The 21,310-nt window shown below is 47.3% G+C and overlaps 1 protein-coding gene across 1 annotated transcript in view; it reads right to left on the bottom strand.

Moving 5' to 3' along the window:
* The window catches only part of LOC137437857 (plasminogen), an 82,837-nt gene that overhangs the window by 23,044 nt on the left and 38,483 nt on the right, over positions 1-21,310 (bottom strand). Inside the window, exons 4-9 of the mRNA XM_068132533.2 lie at positions 20,127-20,241; positions 19,712-19,842; positions 10,534-10,657; positions 6,348-6,466; positions 6,015-6,189; positions 5,496-5,710 (exon numbers count right to left, since the gene is read on the bottom strand). Of these exons, the coding sequence (XP_067988634.2) occupies positions 5,496-5,710; positions 6,015-6,189; positions 6,348-6,466; positions 10,534-10,657; positions 19,712-19,842; positions 20,127-20,241 (879 nt within the window). The remainder of the gene's footprint in view (positions 1-5,495; positions 5,711-6,014; positions 6,190-6,347; positions 6,467-10,533; positions 10,658-19,711; positions 19,843-20,126; positions 20,242-21,310) is intronic.

Below are 21,310 nucleotides of genomic sequence, written 5' to 3'. Positions count from 1 at the left end.
CTGAGAAGATAATGGCTTTATCAGAAACTCCTCGAACCCCGATCTACTCCTCCCCAATCCTTTATCAGAATCCCTCGTCCCCCGATCTCCCCCTTCCTGCCCCCTCCCACTGTGAGGACCCAATCAAATATTCTCCCTTTGTCCTAATTGATATAAAATAAGCCAAAAAGGTGCGATAAGAGGCGAATACTCGTGTCGGCCCGGTGTTTTTGTGCTGAGTGAGTTGGTTATACTATGTATTGCTGTTGTTACAGAATGAGTATTTTTCTCAGTGTTATTAAATTTTACAAGTATTCAATGAGTGGACATGACTTGGTTTATGTACACAAATTGTTCCACGACACTATAAACTCTCCAGTGTATTGTGTTCTCCAGTGTATTGGTATTGTGTTCTATGAACTCTTCAGTTATTATTGTTATCAATATTTATTTCATTTATCCCCGGTGTGTACCCCGGTTTAGAATAGGTAAACCGTATCCCTGCGTGTCGTAAAAGGCGACTAAAATGGTTGGCGTCAGGAAGGGCATCCGGCCATAAAACATTGCCTCAAAAAGGGAACCATGACAATTACAATTACATATGGGCAGGGTACAGCCCGAAGTACCCCGTGGGGGTCTTCACCCCCTCTCGTCAAAAGTCAAAGTGGGGAACCCAATATAAGCAAGGGTGGAAATCACTCCATTTATGACGAAGAAACGTCTGATGCCCGACGTGGAGATCGGTTTCTGAGGTTTGGGACATGGAATGTAGGGACAATGACAGGGAGATCAGGAGAAATGGTGGAAGTATTGGTCAGAAGAAGAGTGGGCATATGTTGTGTGCAGGAGAAAGATGGAAGGGAAGTGGTGTGAGAATGGTGAAGGGTAGGCAGTGACAGAAATATAAGTTTGTGTGGCAAGGGTGACCAGAAGGCATGCATGGCGTGCATGGTTTTGGTGTCCTGTTTTCTGAGGAGTTTGTGGACAGTGTGGTGAGTGTGACTAGAGTGAGTGAAAGGTTTATGATGGTAAAAATGATGATTGGAAAGCTCTTGGTGAACGTCATCTCGGGATATGCTCCGCAGGTCGGTCGGAGCGATGAAGAGAAGGACTAGTTCTGGTGTGCAATGGAGAAGCTGATGGAAAACGTGAAAGATAAGGAAGTTGTTGTGGAAGGTGGAGACCTAAATGGACATGTGGGAAGGAGTATGGACGGTTTTGAGGGAGTTCATGGGGGTTACGGATATGGTGTGAAAAATGGAGAAGGTGAAAGGATTTTGGAGTTTGCTGATGGAGCTGATTTGTTGATTTGTAATACTCAGTTCCAGAAAGGGGATAATAAGCTTGTTACATACACATCAGGTGGGTCGACGACAACCGATGACTACCTGATGGTGCATAGGCGAGATAGGGGGAACCTCCGGGACACAAAGGTGATCCCGGGGAAGGAGGCTGTTTCACAGCACCACTTGGTTGTCTGCGACATAAGGGTGAAAGGTGCGAGGAGAGCTCGGCGGGTGAAGTACCACCCGAGAATGAAAGTGTGGAGGTTGAAAGAGTTGACAGTGAGGGAGGCATTAAAAGAGAGGCTGATTATGGTAGAGGATGATATGGTTGAGCTTGAAAGTGGTTGGATGCCATGTGCTGTGTGCAGGAAGGGTGTCGTAGTGAACTCCATTCAATGTACAATGTGCGCTGAGTGGGTTCATCAAAAATATAGTGGTCTGAGAGGGTCATTAAGCAGTGTGGAAGCTACATTCAAGTGTGAGGTGTGCACAGAGGGAGCTGCAGATGGAGGAAATTTTGAGTTGGATCTTGGAGACCGAGTGAAGCTGGAAGGTGTGAAAACATTTTGCTACCTTGGAGACGTGCTGAATGGAGAACGTGGATCAGACTCGGCAACGGTTGCTTGAGTGAGATGTGCATGGAAGCAGTTTCGGGAACTGAGTGGCGTGCTGACTCGGAGGGGAGTGTTGTTGAAGCTGAAGGGAAAGGTGTATGCTGCATTTGTGAGAAGTATTATGATTTATCTGGTGAAACAAACACATCCACCAAACAAACACATCAAACACATCCACCAAACAAACGCATCCACCAAACAAACACATCCGCCAAACAAACACATCCGCCAAACTAACACATCCGCCAAACCAACACATGCGCCAAACTAACACATCCGCCAAACAAACACATCCGCCAAACAAACACATGCGCCAAACTAACACATGCGCCAAACTAACACATCCGCCAAACTAACACATCCGCCAAACTAACACATCCGCCAAACTAACACATCGGCCAAACTAACACATGCGCCAAACTAACGCATCCGCCAAACTAACACATCCGCCAAACTAACACAGCCGGCAAACTAACACATCGGCGAAACAAACACATCCGCCAAACAAACACATGCGCCAAACAAACACATCCGCCAAACTAACACATCCGCCAAACAAACACATGCGCCAAACAAACACATCCGCCAAACTAACACATGCGCCAAACGAACACATGCGCCAAACTAACACATCTGCCAAACTAACACATCCGCCAAACAAACACATGCGCCAAACAAACACATGCGCCAAACAAACACATGCGCCAAACAAAAACATGCGCCCAACTAACACATCCGCCAAACTAACACATCCCCCAAACAAACACATGCGCCAAACTAACACATCCGCCAAACTAACACATCCGCCAAACAAACACATGCGCCAAACAAACACATGCGCCAAACTAACACATCCGCCAAACAAACACATGCCCCAAACTAACACATCTGCCAAACTAACATGCGCCAAACTAACACATGCGCCAAACTAACACATGCGCCAAACTTATACATCCGCCAAACAAACACATCCGCCAAACAAACACATGCGCCAAACAAACACATGCGCCAAACAAACACATCCACCAAACAAACACATCCGCCAAACTAACACATCTGCCAAACTAACACATCCGCCAAACAAACACATGTGCCAAACTAACACATGCGCCAAACTAATACATCCGCCAAACAAACACATCCGCCAAACAAACACATGCGCCAAACAAACACATGCGCCAAACAAACATATCCGCCAAACAAACACAGCCGCCAAACTAACACATCTGCCAAACGAACACATCCGCCAAACAAACACATGTGCCAAACTAACACATCCGCCAAACTAACACATACGCCAAACTAACACATGCGCCAAACTAACACATGCACCAAACTAACACATGCGCCAAACTAACACATCTGCCAAACAAACACATCCGCCAAACAAACACATCCGCCAAACTAACACATCCGCCAAATGGGAGCGAGACATGGGTAATGAACGCAGAGCAGCAACGAAGGCTGGAAAGGGTGGAAATGCGAATGGTTCGGTGGATGTGTGGAGTATCATTGAGAGAGAGGAAGACAAATGATGAATTGCGAAAGATGATGGGAATAGAGCCTGTAATGGATGCTATGAAGAGAAACAGGTTGAGATGGTTTGGTCATGTGTTGAGGAAGGATGAAAGTGAAAGATGAAAATGAAAGTTGAGAAGAGTGATGGAAATGAATGTGGAAGGAAATAGAGGACGGGGAAGACCGAGAAAGACTTGGATAAAGATGGTGGAAGAAGAAATGCGGGCAAGGGGGTTAACAAGGAGAGATGCAGAAAATAGGGCAAAATGGAGAAGATTGTCATGGGGCCCGCAAGGCTAACCCCCGCTTTAGCAGGGAAAATGGCCTTAAAATGCCTGTTGTTTGTTGTATTTATCTTCTATATTCCTTAATGCTTCCCCTTATTCTCACTTTCTGCCAGTTTTCTTGGTGTAGTGGAAGAAGCACATGAACAGAATAACAAGAAAACAGGAGCTCGTAAGAAACTCATGTGAAGAATAAAAGCAAGTGCTGTGTGTCATATTATGGATCAATATTGTACACCTCTCCCTCCCAATGCAGTCTATATGAGCTGCACTGCGGTATTGCCGGGCGCCGGGGGCGCCCCGGCAATGCCGCGCTGTAGGATATTTAATTATTTGGCATGGGGGTGGTGTACTTTGAATGTATCTGTACTTGTTGTTCACCGCACTTTTCCTATGCCATCTCCAGGCATTGCAAATCGTCATTGCTGGGCACCGAAGGGGGCTCGGCAGTGACGCACGCTGAAAGGGAGTACTCAGTTTTCACTCTGGTTGTTTTCTTTCTTGCTTTCTTTCTTGTTTGTTTGTTTGTTTTTGTTTTCTTGGTTGTCCGGGCGATATCTCAGCCATCCTTTGAGCTTTGAAGCTGAAATTTCGGCACAATAGTGAGAAAGTACTTTGTCAAAAACTATATTTTTTGTTTTTTGATTAATCAATTAATTGATGAGTTATTTAATTATTAGCGATTAATTAAGTACTTATACATTTCCTTTCTCTTCTGGCCATTATCTCAGGTACCTTTTGAGTTAGGAAGCTGATATTTGGACATGCCAATGACTAAGTGATTTGGCTGCAAAGGCTATTTTTTATTTATTGATTAATCAATTCATCGATTATTTATTTAATTATTCGATTAATGACTCAATTTTTTTTTTTTAAGTTACAGATTCTGATGAAATGGTGGTGGTTTATGTGTTCTGTGACCGAATTGATTAATAATTTAATTTTTTAATGATTATTATTTATTTATTTTCATTATTAATCATTGATTTATTTTCTTTCTCATTTGGCCAATATCTCAGGCAACTTTTGAGCTTGGAAGCTATTATTTGGACATGACAGTGACCAAGTGATGTCGCTACAAAGGATATTTTTGATTTATTGATTAATCACTTAATCGATTCATTTATTTATTGATTAATTAATTAATTATTAAAATTTTTTAATTAAAGCCTTATTTAATTAAATTTCTAAAAGATACATCTTCGGATGAAGCACTAGTTGTTTAGTTATGCTATTAGCCAATAATTGATTAAGAAAATATTTTATGATAATCTTTTCTTGATTTTAATTATGCAATTAATCAATCAATTATTGCGCACCTCTCCCTCCAAATACAGTCTCTATGAGCTGCACGGCGGTATTGCCTGGCACCAGAGGCGCCCCGGCAATGCCGCGCTGGAGGATATTTAATTATTTGGCATGGGTGCGGTGTACTTTGAATGTATCTGTACTTGTATTTGATATTTATCAATCGAAGAAGATTTGTTTCATGTCAGTTAGTAGCCCTGGACGAAAGACAATGAGGGGTGGGCGTGTAATAAACTATCACACCATGTATGAAGCAGGAGGCCATGAAGGCCATAAAAGCCGTGCAATTATTGGCCACTTATGCTTGTTTGTCAATGTTCTGTCCTTTTAAAATCCCGAGCATCAAGAAAGTTCTAGTATGACAGATCTACAAATAATGTCATATGTCCTTTCAAAAATAACAGAAAAGAAAGTGCATTTTTTCAGCCTAAAAAGCTGATAGATTTCTGCACATGTCGAGCACAACGATAAATCTCATCTTTGCACATGAACCAATGATGATGCACCTTTTTCCAAAGTGTCCGATTGCTGCGTTGGGTCGTTGGTCTCAAGCGTGTGCTGTGAAGGTGTTGGCAGGCTATGTGTGGTTGGTAATGGGTTATCAGAAGCACCATTACAGCTTGGAATGGAGCATTCTTCCTTACGGACCTCGTGGCTTATGGTGAAACACCAAGGCCTTCTCGATCCATCAGGGTTCCGGCAATAATTATGGACTAGGCCACTGGGGACATCGAAAAGGTTGTTTTTTCCCCCTCTTTACAGAGGAGTGAGGCTTATGGAAGAACAGGAAGAGGTTAACAACTTCTTCTTTTTAAAACTTTCACATGCAACAAAACCATTTCAGAAATATGATGAGAAGTGCAGATGTAAAAGCCATGTTAAATATTATTAGATCAATATTTGTACTCTCAAGTGCTTTTGATGACAATGTCCATTGCATTGTTGTATAAAAGGAAACAAAGAGCATACACTTGTTCAAAATATACCATACAAGATCTTGGAAATACAACAGTTATTGTAATTACTTGCACGTGTAATTGTTCTCCGTAAAATTGTGCTTGTGGGGGAATTCTCTGTCCCAGCGTTGACAGCGTTGTCCAGATTGAGTCACTGCAACTGTTCCGCGATAACCTTCCCCTCTATGTTCGATACAGGTGTGGGACTCATTAACTGCCAAAGGCACATCCTGGGTCCAATGCTCTGTTTCACATCATGGGAGATTGAGGTGGGAAGACGAAAATGTTATCGACAGACAAATTACAGTTCCTCAAACTGCCAGTTTTGAGTGTAATTTTGTACAGTATGTACTTGTCTCGGTTGTGTTTGCACATCAAAATCCATCAGTTGATCCAGCGTACCACATCGGGGTAACTGACAAAACTCCCAGACTGTATTGTGATGCACAGTGTAACACCAGGGTCGTGACTTTCCATCGGGGTTACGGCACAAATTTTCTCGTAGATCTGCTTCTGGGAACCTAGAAAACACAAGCCCCGCGTACGCGGCACACGGCGACTATTTTCCAGAAGCCTGTTCTTCACAATTCAAATCATTTATTGAACAGTAACAGCGATTTATAAAACTTTGCGTTATTATTTAAAGGATGTTAGAAATTAAACAGATTCCACAACACCATACACATTATTTTGATAGCAAACCTCAAAAGAGTTGTGTTCCTCAAGTAAGAGCCTTAGTAACCTGTAAGCACTTGACTCATTTTCTGACTTCCTGGGTCATCGGCTGGGTTCTGTTCTTCATAAAAGTTTCAACCCTTTCAGACAAGAATCTCTCCAAACACATGGCCATAGATCCATGACGTCAGCTGCATCTGTGTAGTTAGTTTACCTGCAATGTATCTTAACATTTAAACTAATGAACCATTTCAGAAATAGCTGCATTGTGAGCATTGAGAATTCTTAACAAGCCTCTTCAGGAAATTCAGTCACTCAAACTTCTGGGTCTCACAATCAGCTATGATCTTTTTTGGACAAACCACATTTCAACCTCCAATCCACCTACAAGGCCTTCATCTGCAGCCTGATGGAGTACCGCTCTCCCCCTCGGGCTGGCTCCCCTGCCTCACATCTTGCTCAGCTTGATGCTGTGGAAACCAAGGCCTTCAAGATTATTGTAATCTCCTGCGATTAAGCTGAGTCTATCACTTTCCCGTCGCAGTGGTGTTTCTATCTTCGACCGCCTCCTTTCTGGCCTAGCACCCTATACTCTTTCCATGCTTTATCACATTCCTGCCCCCCCCCCCCCCCCGGGCTATCGAATCTTGATATTCCCCAACACTGACAGTGCGAGGGGCAAATTTGATTGGTCAAGCTGTCATAAAATGGCGTAACATTTTGTGCAAGTTCTGCTAAACTGGAGGTTTTTGAAAGTGCCAAAAGGCAATTTGTGTTCTGCACTGTTCAACTATATAATTCAATTGAAATAAAATAAAAGTCTTAATGGCTGTAAAAAAAAAACATTTTGGAACATTACCGCTGTTGATACACCATCTTTTACACCACCTTATTTAAACACGTTAAAGTAGTTAGTTATCTGTGGCTGTTGTTTGTGTCCTTCATGAGGTGCCTGAACACAGTAAGTTTCCTGTCTGGAATTATTTTAAATTTTGTTTAACTGACAAACAAGCAGACAGACTACAACAATCGGTTTACTCCTCTGTGCGCATGCACACTGTGGGACGAGATTCCGTATAATTTGCCATAATCCAGAGCAAAAGTACTTATAAAATTCAATTCAAATTAATTAAATGTATAATATATATATATATATATTTATTTATTTATTTATTTATTTATATATATATATATATATATGTATATATATATATATATATATATATATATATATATATATATATATATATATATATATATATATATACATATATATATATATATATATATATATATATATATATATACTAGCAGAAGTACCCGGCATTGCCGGGCAGGGGAGGAGGAGGGGAGGGGGAAGAGGAGGGGAGGGGAACGGGGGGGAGGGGGAGGGGGGAGGGGGAGGGGGAATGGGGGGGGGGGGAGGAGGAGGGGAGGGGGAAGAGGAGGGGAGGGGAACAGGGGGGAGGGGGAGGGGGAAGGGGGTGAGGGGGGAGTATATATATATATATATATATATATATAATTCCAGTAATCTCTGTGTGTATGTTTGTATGTTTGTATGTTTGTATGTCTGTATGTCTGTGACCGCTGTTTCTCGACAACCACGGGTCCGATATACTTTAAACTTGCCAGGTATATTGCTGGGGACCCGAGGATGTGCCTTTTCAAGGTTTCATATTAATCGGAGAAGTAGTTACCGAGCTATGTCCAAAAAACGATTCAACCAATCAGAGAGCAGCGAGCTATCACGTGTGCCGAACGTGGCGAACAGACTCTGCCTCGGACGGCACATTTGAGAGCGTATTCATTTATTTCACGTTGGAAAACTATGTTGCCGTTAAACTATGTTTTAAAACTAATTAAAACTAATTTGCGATTCATCGTAACTGCGATTTGCGACCTTCCGGACAGTGAAGACTGCACTTCCGGCAGCCAATCACAGAACGCGTTGTTGCGTAGGCGTGGCCGATGTGAGAGCGAGCCGAGCCGAGCGCGTGCGCCATTACGGTTCGTAATTCGATTTCTTCCGGAGAAAATAATAATTTCTCGATTTCTTATGCGCATTATTTCTCCCAATTCAGTCAGAGCGAAGGGCGGAAGCGAAGAGCGTTGTTTTTTTTGTTTATGGGCGTACGGGCGTACGGGCGGGGTAGAGCGTACGGGTAGCGTTTTTTTTTTTTTTTGGCAAGGAACGGGCACCCACGTACGGGCATGCCCTAGTATTGTAAATGATAGCACACTGAGCAGTAAAATAATTAAATATTCTTTATTTATAGCCTGACGTTTCAAGAACAAACTAGTTCTCTTCATCAGAGGCGTTGAGTGTGGTGTTAACCGTTAAGTTCCGTTGGGGAAGGTTCACGTGATGGATTGGTCCAATCCTTGCCAATCACAGGGCTTCCCTGCATTCAAATGAGTCTGCCGTTTTTGACGTTGTAATTGATTGTGTAGTGCTATGTATGTGGAGTGCAAGTCGATGTGTCGGTTGATGGAGTTTTTTTTATCGGAGTACCAGGCCTCGACAATCTCGCCGTTCACTCTCAAAGATCCGGTGCCAAGGATCGTGGTCTGATTCCATGAGAGTGTGTGTTGGTGTGTGTGTGTGTGTGTATGTGTGTGTGACTGTGTGTGTGTGTGTGTGTGTGTGTGTGTGTGTGTGTGTGTGTGTGTGTGTGTGTGTGTGTGTGTGTGTGTGTGTCGCAAACAATGATAACCTGTCTTGTCGTCTTACAGCATGTTGGTGTTCAGTTAGCCTTGTGGTTAAGCATTTGGATGTTTGGCCCACATAATTGGCTTCACAATCTTCACAATAGGGCAAAATGGAGAAGATTGTCATGGGGACCGCAAGGCTAACCCCCGCTCTAGCAGGGAAAATGGCCTTAAAATGCATGTTGTTGTTGTTGTTGTTGTTGAAGTAAACAAGTCTCAGTTTCAACTGTGAAGAGAAGACTTCGAGCTGCAGGTTTGACAGGTCGAGTGGCAGTAAGGAAGCCATTGGTAAGATGGCAAAATAAGAAAAAGAGGCTTGCCTGGGCCATGAAGCACCGCCAGTGGACTACTGAAGATTGGAAGAAGGTCTTATGGACCGAGGAATCAAAATTTGAAATCATTGGTTCATCACGCAGGGTTTTTGTATGCCGTCGAGTAGGTGAAAGGATGGTTCCTCAGTGTGTGACACCAACTGTCAAACATGGAGGAGGAAGCGTGATGGTCTGGGGCTCTTTTGCTGGATCCAGAGTCGGCGACTTGCACAGAGTGACTGGCACCCTCAACCAAAAGGGCTACCACAGCATTCACCAAATTCGAATCGACTTTAACCCCATCGAGCTGGTTTGGGATTGACTGGACATAAGGGTGGAAGCAAAGCAACCTACAAGTGCAACACAATTGTGGGAACTTCTGCAACAGTGTTGGGAAGAACTTCCCGAACAATATTTGATTTCCATTGTAGAAAGAATGCCACGAGTGTGTTCGGCGGTTATATCTGCAAAAGGTGGCTACTTTGCTGAGCCAAAAATATAAATTAAATTTTGTTAAACAAAATGATTCTATGATTTCTTTTTTTATCTCCAATTGTTTATTTGTTCTCTGCTTCATTTCAGAGTACATCGAGACATTAAACTGCGTACATTTCAACAAAAACTGGAAAAATTGAGGTGTTCTAAAACTTTTTACTGGTAGTGTATGTATGTATTTATTTATATATATATATATATATATATATATATATATATATATATATATATATATATATATATATACACACACACACACACACACATGTATATCACATTAATAGCACACAATCAGAATGCACACAAAAGTACAGGACACACACCACATGGTGGAAAGCCGAGTTTCCAAGTTAATGTTACATTTATCCAATCAAGTAGCCATAGATTGTGCAAACCTGCTCGCCGGGTGGCCGTGTTTGTGTGGAAATTGCACGCCCCAACGCTGACATTCCTTTCCCGACTCTGTGAAACCTCGTTCCCCTCGGTAGTTCTGACCTCGGCAGATGAAGCACTCCTTCTCTGGAGAAGAACAAAGGTGGACACGTCCATCATGCATTTCCCAGTTACATTTCTCAGACTTTGCCATGGTGCCTTACTCACGTAAATGGATATTTGACCTATTTACCACCATGTGACATCCCTGTTTGAACACTGGATGTTGTGCTTCAGGTAAAAAGGATATTTGGCTTATTTACCCAAACAGTGAATGAGAACATTTCTCCTCCAAATCAAAGGCCAAGAAATAAAACAAGAACTTCGTTTTAATGACCGGAAGTGCCAGTTAATTTGAATATAATTAAGTTTAATGATAGGAAGTTCCAGTTAAATGTAATTAATTAATTAAGTTTAATGACAGGAAGTTGCAGTTAATTATAATTAATTAATTAAGTTTAATGGCAGGAAGTTCCAGTTAATTTTAATTAAGTGTTTAATGACAGGAAGTTCCAGTTAATTTTAATTACATTTAATGACAGGAAGTTCCAGTTAATTTTAATTAATTAATTAAGTTTAATTTTAATTCCACCATAATGATGGATTTCTTCACCATTACTGTATTTTTTTTTCATTTGCCTATTTTCAATCTTTGGGGCAGCCACACAATTGAAACAATGTAATTATTATCTATATAATAATAGCGTAAGGACTCGACTTTGTTATCCCTTTTACGCCGCACCCAGTGACCCGATGCCCACGGCACGAATGGATTTACGATCTACGAACCGCGCTCTTTGTTTATCACGTACAGCCATACTCGAAAAATCTGAATTAGCCGACGTTGGGGCCCAAAAGCATCCGATTAACTGCCGATACGACGCCATCTTACGACGCCATCGTATTGGCGTCTGCTGGGCGAAGGCGAAGCAAGCCGTCCACTGAGTGGACAATCCAGAGCATGCATTTGTGCCGGTGTCGGCGATCGTTATTCATATACGCACTCTTCATTCTCATCATTCTTCCTAACTCTTACTCAGACAAGCAAATCCCCTATGCCATCCATAATGGTACACTCTATCCCTACACCACATCCTCCCTTCCATGGATGTTCCACGGGTTTCAGCTAGTTATTATTATTATTATTATTATTATTATTATTATTATTATTAGATTTGGTTAAAAGTATCACCAAGAGATGAATAACTTGCCAACAGACATCACTGACCACATATAATACCAGTGGCACTATCAATTTCTCTTCGTCATCATTGCGGCTGGACATTCAATAATTACTTTTGTCTGTTTATTACTCATGTCCTGTTTAACTATGGTAAACCATCACGAGCTACAGGGACTGTCATCAGCCTCGATACAGTCAGGATCAGATATTAACATTCTCAGCCATCATTTTTGCTGGAAGTCTGCCTTTGTTGTGCATCATAATTATGTAGAAAGACAAAAAACAACCGTAGAAAGACAAGCCAAACAAATTGCCACCATAACTGATTTTAAAAACCTCAGTTTGTCCCAGTACAATTTAAAGCACACTTTACTGGGAACACTACAACTCACATCATAACATGGCATCATGCATGCATACTTCATGTTTGCATCATGGCTGATACTCATCATAATCTGCATCCTGGCTTCAAAACAGCTGTTCACTACTACCTCAGGTCATCCCCAAATCATGCTCATGATCTTTTCTACCCCCAAATTGCGCCATTCCCAAAGAAATCCCCTTTTCCAATGTCAGTGTGATTGCCCCCCTCTCCCTAAACTCTTCTATTTTGATAATTGTCAGTTGGTTTGTTCCTTTTCTGTTTCATCCCCACTTCCCCCTTCCTCTTCTCGCTCTGTTTCATTCAGCTTATGTGAAGCTTGTTCACCCCCATGTGTCCCCCCATCCCCTTGATCTCACTCTCACTTCTACACCGCTGTTGGTGTTTTCACCTTTCCATTTTGTTCCATTCCATTCTGCTCTTGCTCTTCCAAGAGCCACGACTATATACGATATACCAAAAAATGCATGTAATAATTACGGGGGAGGTCGGGGGGGGGGGGGGACTTGTTCTCTCAAAAGCCCCTATTTATCTAAGTTTGGCAATATCACCAGTTTGTGTTAAGAATAAAAAGTTATTGACATAAGGTGTTGTGTTGAAAGAAAATCCTGCTTTGGGTCTATCTGTTCACCATGGTGCTACCTACCTGTTCACCTGCTTTGGTTCTATCTGTTCACCGTGGTGCTACATGCTTCCTGCTAACTGGCTAGTAGAAACTGGCTTTTTTCTGGAATCCCAGGCAAAAATGGTGTAGTTACAACTGTAGTTGTACTGTAGTAGGAACTGTAGTAAAGGGATTCAACATAAATGTGACTTTTTGCCTGGGATGGAACAGCAGATGAAGAAATTAATTCCCAGCAATATCTGATCCTTTTATGTGAAACAAGTACAATTAAGTGCTTGCTTATGGCATATTTAATAAAACCTAAGGCCATTTCCATCAGCAATGACAGCCACACAGGTATTGTGGTGACCTTGTAGCGGTTGCCGCTGAACATACACAATCGCCTTACACCTGCCGAGGATGCAACCACGGAGCGATCGCTGTGCCGGGCTCGCCCAGACCGCCCGGAGACGCTCAGTCTCGCTTTCCCGGGCATGCCCGGACTCGCCTTTCCCGGGCTCGCCCGGCCCGTCCGGCGACACCCAGTCTCGCCGTGCCCAGGCATGTCCAGGCACGCCCGGCCCGTCCGGCGACACCCAGTCTCGCCGTTCCCGGGCATGTCCAGACTCGCCCAGGTCTCCCGGACACGCCCAGTCGCACCTTTTAAGGGCAAACGCTCCGGCATGAGATATTCGAGTGCTTGTATATAATGCTGCCAGACAAACGGGCTTTTCAGAGTACCCGAGTTGATTTGATGCAATAAAGAAACTCGGACGAATTCCAGCTTTTTGTCGCGTCCATTCTTTCGATTCGAGTTGGAGCACAGCTCCTTCATTGGTGACCTACCGACATGGACACGGCAGTTGCCCTCAAACTGCCTACCTTCTGGGAGGCTCACGCGGCGGTTTGGTTCGCCCAAGCGGACTCCCAGTTCGCCCTGCGAGGCATCACCGCCGACGACACCCGCTTCCATCATGTGGTAGCAGCACTCGGCTCAGCCACCGCGGCCCGCGCCCTCAGCCTCCTCCAGCACCTGCCAGCCGCTGACAAGTACGGCGCGATCAAGAAGCTCCTCCTCGACGCTTTCGCCCTCTCATCGGCGGAACGCGCACGGCGCCTGCTCGCCCTGCCCGAGCTCGGCGACAGGCGCCCGTCCGAGCGAATGGATTACATGCTCTCGTTGCTCGGGGAGCACGCCCCGGATTTTCTTTTTCAAGAGCTGTTCCTCCATCAGCTGCCTAGCCAGGTACGCCTCGCCCTGGCAAGCACGCAGATCACGGATCCCCACGCCCTCGCCAGGGAAGCCGACAAGATCTCCTCGGCAGGCCAACGCATCGGGGCAGCGACCTGGAGCCCGCCGCCGTCTGAAGCAACGCCCATGGCGCCCGAGCACCCGGCACGGTCGGCGGCCGAACTGCCGGCGCAATTGGCGGCCGCTATGCCGCGCCGACCGCCTCCAACACGATGACCGGGGCCTACACCTGACCAGGCGTGGTGTTACTACCATGCCAGGTTCGGACAAAAGGCCCGGACATGCCGACCCCCGTGCACTTTCGGCAAGTCGGGAAACGGCCGGGCCGGCGTTCATTACCAGCTATGAGCGCCGGCCACACGGGCAACTTACTTTTTATCAGGGACAAAGCGTCCGGACGGCGCTTCCTGTGTGACACCGGCGCCCAACTGAGCATCATACCCGCCTCCGATCAGGACAGGCAGTCCGCGGTTTGCGGCCCCTTTCTTGGTGGCGGCCAACGGATCGGCCATCCGCACCTTCGGCCCGCGCAACGTCACCCTCTGCTTCGGCAGCCAGCGCTTTCATTGGACTTTTGTGACCGCAAGCGTGCCCATGGCTCTGCTGGGCGCCGACTTCCTCTGCGCACACGGGCTGCTGGTTGACGTCAAACGGCGTCGCCTCGTCAACGCCGAGACCTTCAGCTCCCTGGCATGCACGTTGAGCAGCTCCGCGCCGACCGAGCTAGCATGTGCCCTCCCGGCGGCGAACGAGTTTGCTCGCCTGCTCGCGGAGTTCCCGGCCCTCACGCGGCCAACGTTTTCGGCCGTCGCGGTACGACATGGTATCGAGCACCACATACCAACTACGGGCCCGCCAGTCTATGCCAGAGCCTGCCGCCTCGACCCAGCCAAGCTCGCCGTGGCCAAAGCCGAGTTCGACACTTTGGAACACCTCGGCATCGTGCGGCGCTCCGATAGCGCGTGGGCTTCGCCAATACACATCGTACCGAAGCCGGGGGGCGGCTGGCGCCCATGTGGCGACTACCGCCGCCTTAATGACGTTACCACCCCCGACAGGTATCTGATCCCGCATATTCAAGACTTCTCCGCCCATTTGGCAGGACGGGTCATTTTTTCGAAGATCGATTTGATACGGGGATACCACCAGGTACCTGTTAGGCCGGCCGACGTCCCAAAAACGGCCGTCATCACGCCGTTCGGCTTATTCGAATTCCTACGAATGCCATTTGGCCTCAAGAACGTGGCTCAGGCGTTCCAGCGCTTGATGGACGGCGTGTTGCGCGACCTGCCGTTCCTCTTCATCTACCTGGACGACATCCTCGTCACCAGCACGTCCCGGGCCGAGCACCTCCTCCACCTCCGAACACTGTTCGGGCGCCTCAGCGAGCACGGCCTAATCGTCAACCCGGCCAAATGCCACTTCGGCACGACGGCCGTTGATGTTTTGGGCCACCACATCACCAAGAACGGGGCCGTGCCGCTGCCTACCAAGGTCGAGGCCATCACCGCGTTTCCGCGTCCCCGCTCCATCAAGGCCCTGCAGGAGTTCCTCGGAATGGTGAATTTCTATCACCGCTTCGTGCCCCGCGCTGCTCAGCTCATGCGGCCCCTCTACGAAGCCCTCCGGGGCAAGCCGGCCAAACACGACGTTGTCTGGTCCGCAGCCATGGACGCGGCATTTACAAGCTCAAAGCGGGCCCTCGCCGACGCAACACTGCTCACTCACCCGGTGCTCAACGCTCCCATCGCCCTCACCACGGATGCCTCTGACTACGCGGTGGGCGCCGTACATGAGCAATGGGTGAATGGGGTTTGGCAGCCACTCGCTTTTTTCAGCCGGCAACTCCGGCCGAACGAGCTCAAATAAAGCACGTTTGACCGCGAGCTCCTCGGTCTACACCTGGCCGTTCGCCATTTCCGCCACCTCCTGGAGGGCCGACCCTTCACGGCTTTCGTCGACCACAAGCCGTTGGTTTACGCAATGGCCAAAGTCACGGAGCCGTGGTCGGCTCGCCAGCAGCGCCACCTCTCCGCCATGTCGGAGTTTACCACGGACATCCGGCACGTCGCCGGCAAAGACAACGCCGTGGCTGACTGTCTTTCTCGGGCCAGCGCGAACGCGGTCCACCTCGGCGTGGACTTCGCGCTTATGGCGGCTGACCAGACCACCGACACCACGGTGCAAGCCCTCCGGGCGGCGGACACGGGCCTCCGCCTGGCCGACGTCCCCTTTGCGGACACTGTCCTGCTCTGCGACGTCTCCCAAGGCCAGCCTCGCCCCATCGTGCCCATTACCTGGCAACGCCGCATCTTCGCCTCCCTCCACGGCCTTTCCCACCTGGGCTGGAAAGCTTCCCAGAAGCTGGTGTCGGCGCGATTCGTCTGGCACGGCCTTCGACGGGATGTCCGCGATTGGACCAGCACCTGCACGGCCTGCCAACAGGCCAAGGTCCACCGACACACCCAGGCCCCGCTGGCACCTTTCACCGTGCCCGAACAGCGTTTCGACCACGTCAACTTGGACCTGGTGGGCCCCCTCCCCCCATCACGGGGTTTCACACACCTGCTCACCATGGTGGACAGGACCACGAGGTGGCCGGAGGCCGTTCCCCTCGTCTCCACCACCACCGCCGACGTGGCGCAGGCTTTCATCGCCACCTGGGTCGCCCGTTTCGGCGCACCGGCGGACATCTCTTCGGACCGCGGGCCGCAGTTCACCTCCGAGCTGTGGGGCGCGGTCACCCGCAACCTGGGGGTCAGGCTCCACCATACCACGGCCTACCACCCCAAAGCCAACGGGTTGTGTGAGCGGTTCCACCGTTCCATGAAGGCCGCGCTCATGGCCGGCCTTCAGGATGGCGGCTGGACCGACCGGCTACCGTGGGTCCTTTTGGGCCTCCGCACGGCCCCCAAGGAGGACCTCCGGGCGTCCACCGCCGAGCTGGTCTACGGCCAGCCGCTACGCGTCCCGGGCGAATTCGTGCCCGACGCCACCAGTCCCTGGTCCACAGCTCGCCAGCGCTCGGACCTCCAGGAGACCGCCCGACGGTTTGCCCCCGTGCCAACGTCCCACCACGTTGACCTCCAGGCCTACGTCCCCCCAACGCTTCGCACAGCGGAGTACGTTTTCGTGCGTCATGACGCACACCGGGGGCCACTCAGGCCGCCGTACGACGGACCCTTCCGGGTCCTGCGACGGGACGACAAGTCCTTCGTCATCGACGTCGGCGGCAGGTCGGACCAGATTTCGGTGGACCGCCTCAAGCCGGCGCACGTGGACATCGACCAACCACCTCGGTTGGCCCTTCCTCCGCGGCGAGGCCACCCCTCGTCCACGGTGCCTCCCGCTCGACCACCCACCCCCACACCAGACCCCCCCCCCACGACCCTCCAGGGGTCACTTCGGCCGGGTCATCAGGACCCCCCTTAAATTGACCCTGCCGGTGAAAGTCGATTCTGGGGGGGCGTGTGTAGCGGTTGCCGCTGAACATACACAATCGCCTTACACCTGCCGAGGACGCAACCACGGAGCGATCGCTGTGCCGGGCTCGCCCAGACCACCTGGAGACGCTCAGTCTCGCCTTTCCCGGGCATGCCCGGACTCGCCTTTCCCGGGCTCGCCCGGCCCGTCCAGCGACACCCAGTCTCGCCGTGCCCGGGCATGTCCAGGCATGCCCGGCCCGTCCGGCGACACCCAGTCTCGCCGTTTCCGGGCATGTCCAGACTCGCCCAGGTCTCCCGGACATGCCCAGTCGCGCCTTTTAAGGGCAAACGCTCCGGCATGAGATATTCGAGTGCTTGTATATAATGCTGCCCGATAAACGGGCTTTTCAGAGTACCCGAGTTGATTTGATGCAATAAAGAAACTCGGACGAATTCCAGCTTTTTGTCACGTCCATTCTTTCGATTCGAGTTGGAGCACAGCTCCTTCAACCTTCCACTTTTTTAATTCAGAATTGCTCCTTTACTGCAGCTCGGTTGTGCAGTTTTGGTGATCTGGTCTGGCAGGATAGTTTCATCTGCGACACCTGAAGCGACATCACAAAAGCTTGAGGACAATTATTGATGTACTGTGTGCAAGGGACAAAAGGCTGCACAGGAAAAACTGTGATCAACCTCGATTGACATTTGTACTAGCAATGACGTCTTCACGCCAATTGCTCTAAACACGCTTGTTAAAGAGGAACCCGAGCGCAAATGTTTTTTTTCTTCTTAAAACCATTGAAAATCATTAATCACTCTAATTCTAAGGGAATTCTTTTTTTTTTATTGGAAAATTTTACTGAGTCCGTTCATCATTAGCAACTCTGAAGGTTCTCAGTATGTTGAAATTGATCAGTGGGATTTTGAGGAAATTATTGGAGACAATATTAGTGATGGAAAATATTTCAGGGGAATTATGGAGCCGTATGAATTTGAGCCTTTTGTGAGCGATTCAGACGAAGATGGCGACAATGGAGGTGTTCGTGAAGATGAAAACGCCGGTCGCATGTTCAATACAGATTGGTCGGTTTGGTTTTTCTTTTCAATTTTTTGCGATTTTTTGGGATTCAAGACGGTTTATTAAGGGATTTTGTAGTAATTGATAAATCGGCTATATTACTCAGAATAAATACGGCATGACAGCACAGACACAGCAGGGACACTACACAGCATGGACACGACACAGCACAGAGACGACAGGGCTCCAACACCATCCAGGCAGACAGGGACACCACCCAGGCACAGTCGGACACCACCCAGGCACAGTCCGACACCACCCAGGCACACTCAGACACTGCCGACAAAATGGACAGCAATAGCTTTGTCCCAGCATCACAGTCTCACCCGGTGTCCTGTATGTTACAGGATCGTCCCGTTTTATACTTTGTCAGGCCACCATTTGTGTCTGTGGTAATGCTGTCATGTCCTACTGTCGTGTCCATGCCATGCTGTGTTATGCCGTGTCCCTCTTGATGTTACACCCCAGTGGATGGAGTAGGGGGAGTGTGGGGATTGTGGCGAGGCGAGATCGGTCGTCGGTTAGCCAACACAAGTGTTTGATTCAATGCTCAAATCGACCGTGTGCATGTGCTGGTATCTGGGTAGAGATGTTCTTCCAGTTTTGAGTGATGGCTGATTCTTCCACTTAATCGTGGGGATGGCATCCTCTTTCAATCGTGGCGGATAACCACATGATCTACAACTACAACTTGTAGCCATGACTGTTGTTTCATAGCAGTGCTCTTTAAAATGTTCCAAGCACAAAAGTGAACATTTTGTAGGCCTGATCCACATCCGGGTATTTCGTACAAAGCTCGTCCAATTTCTGGCAAACTCACAGTGTTTCTGCCATTGGTGTAGCATGAAACCATCTTGGCTTGTATTACTACAACAACCTAGGATGCATAGACTCGGCATATTTGTGGACCGCGATGGATTCATGCTACACCAATGTTGTAGCGTACCGCGCGATGTAACCGGTAGACAGTACAAATATGGCGCTCTGCTTCTGAGATTGACGTTACGACTAGGCATGAATAATAATAATAATAATAATAATAAGATTTCAACTTTTAATTGCAAAATTACCGACTTTATAAATCGCAAATCAGAAAAGGCACATCAAAACTATTTTGCAGGGTATGAAGGGATGGCTTGGCATTGAGGTGGTCTGAGCATTTGGGTTCTCCTTTAAGTTGGGAAGAAAAATGTTAGACCATCAGAGTATAGCATCACCTGGACATTTGGGCACATCACATGACTCCTGTCGTCCTGCCAACCCCGTGTAGCACCAGGGTCCACCACTGCTGTTGTCTGGATTGCGGCAACTGTTGCCCTCAAGGTTCATTTCCAAAAACTGGGAGCCGCTTCGCAATAAACACAGGAAGAATGCACAAATTAATTTCCAGCAACATTAGGAGTGAAGATGCACGTCCCAACTTTTCCAAGCAATTGTTCAACATAAATGTGACTTTTTATTCACAATTTCATACATTAATCTGTGATGACACTGGATTGATCTCAAATAAAAGTCCAGTCAAAGGAAGGTACTATCAGAGGTTTCTACATTAGCGATGTAACATGGCATCACATTGTTTCCCCATAGAAAGGCTGATTAGGCATGGTGAAAATAGCTGCAAAGGTAAGTTACCGTGGTGAGTGAGGCACGGTACTCTGCCACAGCAGACAAGGATTTCCAGAGTGGCTCACACTGACACGTCCATTGTACATGTACCCAGAACCATGGTAGCAGTCATGGAGATATTCTGCAGAAAGAAGCAGCATTTGAATTTGAGGTCAAATTACAAAAACTTAATGTTGAATAAACTGCATTAGAAATTATGCTTTATATAGATACAACAGAAAACTAGAGACTTTAACACAGTCGGAGGCCATTTGACCCATCATCATGCTTGCCCTACTTGAACACATTAATAGAATCTATAAATTTATCTCCATACTCAGGCAGGAGGAGTGGTGGTGGGTGGTGGGGGAGGGAGGAGGGTTGGGCGGGGATGTGAGGGGGGGGGAGGGGGTGGCAAGGCGAAAAGTAGGATCAGGGACCGGGACGTCATCGGGGTGCTCTCATAAAGTGTTAAAAAGCCTTGACTTTTTCACATTTTGTTGAATTACAGCCTGAATTTAAACATAATACTTAATACCGCATAATGTCAAAGTGGAATTTTTTTTTTTTTTAACAAAAGAATGAAAAATGAAAACCCATAATGTGTGAGTCAATAATTATTCAACCACTTTGCTATGACACTCCAAATTGAGCTATGGCACTCCACTATTGAGCACTATGACACTCAATCTGATTTCCTTTGATCGTCCTTGAGATGTCTCTACAACTTGATTGGAGTCTGTGTGCCATGTCCCTCTTGATGTTACACCCCAGTGGAGGGAATAGGGGGAGTGTGGGGTTGTGGCAAGGCGAGATCGGTGACCGGTTAGCCAACACAAATGTTTGATTGAATGCTCAAATCGACCGTGTGCATGTGCTGGTAGCTGGGTAGAGATGGTCTTACAGTTTTTAGCGATGGCTGTTTCTTCCACTTAATCGTGGGGATGGCATCCTCTTTCAATCGTGGCGGATAACCACAAGATCGATAGCCATCTCTGTTGTTTAATAGCAGGGCTCTTTAAAATGTTCCAAGCACAAAAGTGAACATTTTGTAGGCCTGATCCACATCCGGGTATTTCGGACAAAGCTCATCCAATTTTTGGCAAACTTAGGGTTTTTCGGTTATTGGTGTAGCATGAAACATCTCAGTTTGTATTACTACAACCACCAAGGACATATCTGTGGAAAATCAAAAGAAATCACCATTTGAG

This window comes from Myxine glutinosa, chromosome 12 (assembly GCF_964187855.1).
Source record: "Myxine glutinosa chromosome 12, kmMyxGlut1.1, whole genome shotgun sequence".
NCBI classification, from domain to species: domain Eukaryota; kingdom Metazoa; phylum Chordata; class Myxini; order Myxiniformes; family Myxinidae; genus Myxine; species Myxine glutinosa.
The sequence above is the reverse complement of the archived record's forward strand: the minus strand, read 5'-3'. Positions and strand labels throughout refer to the sequence as shown.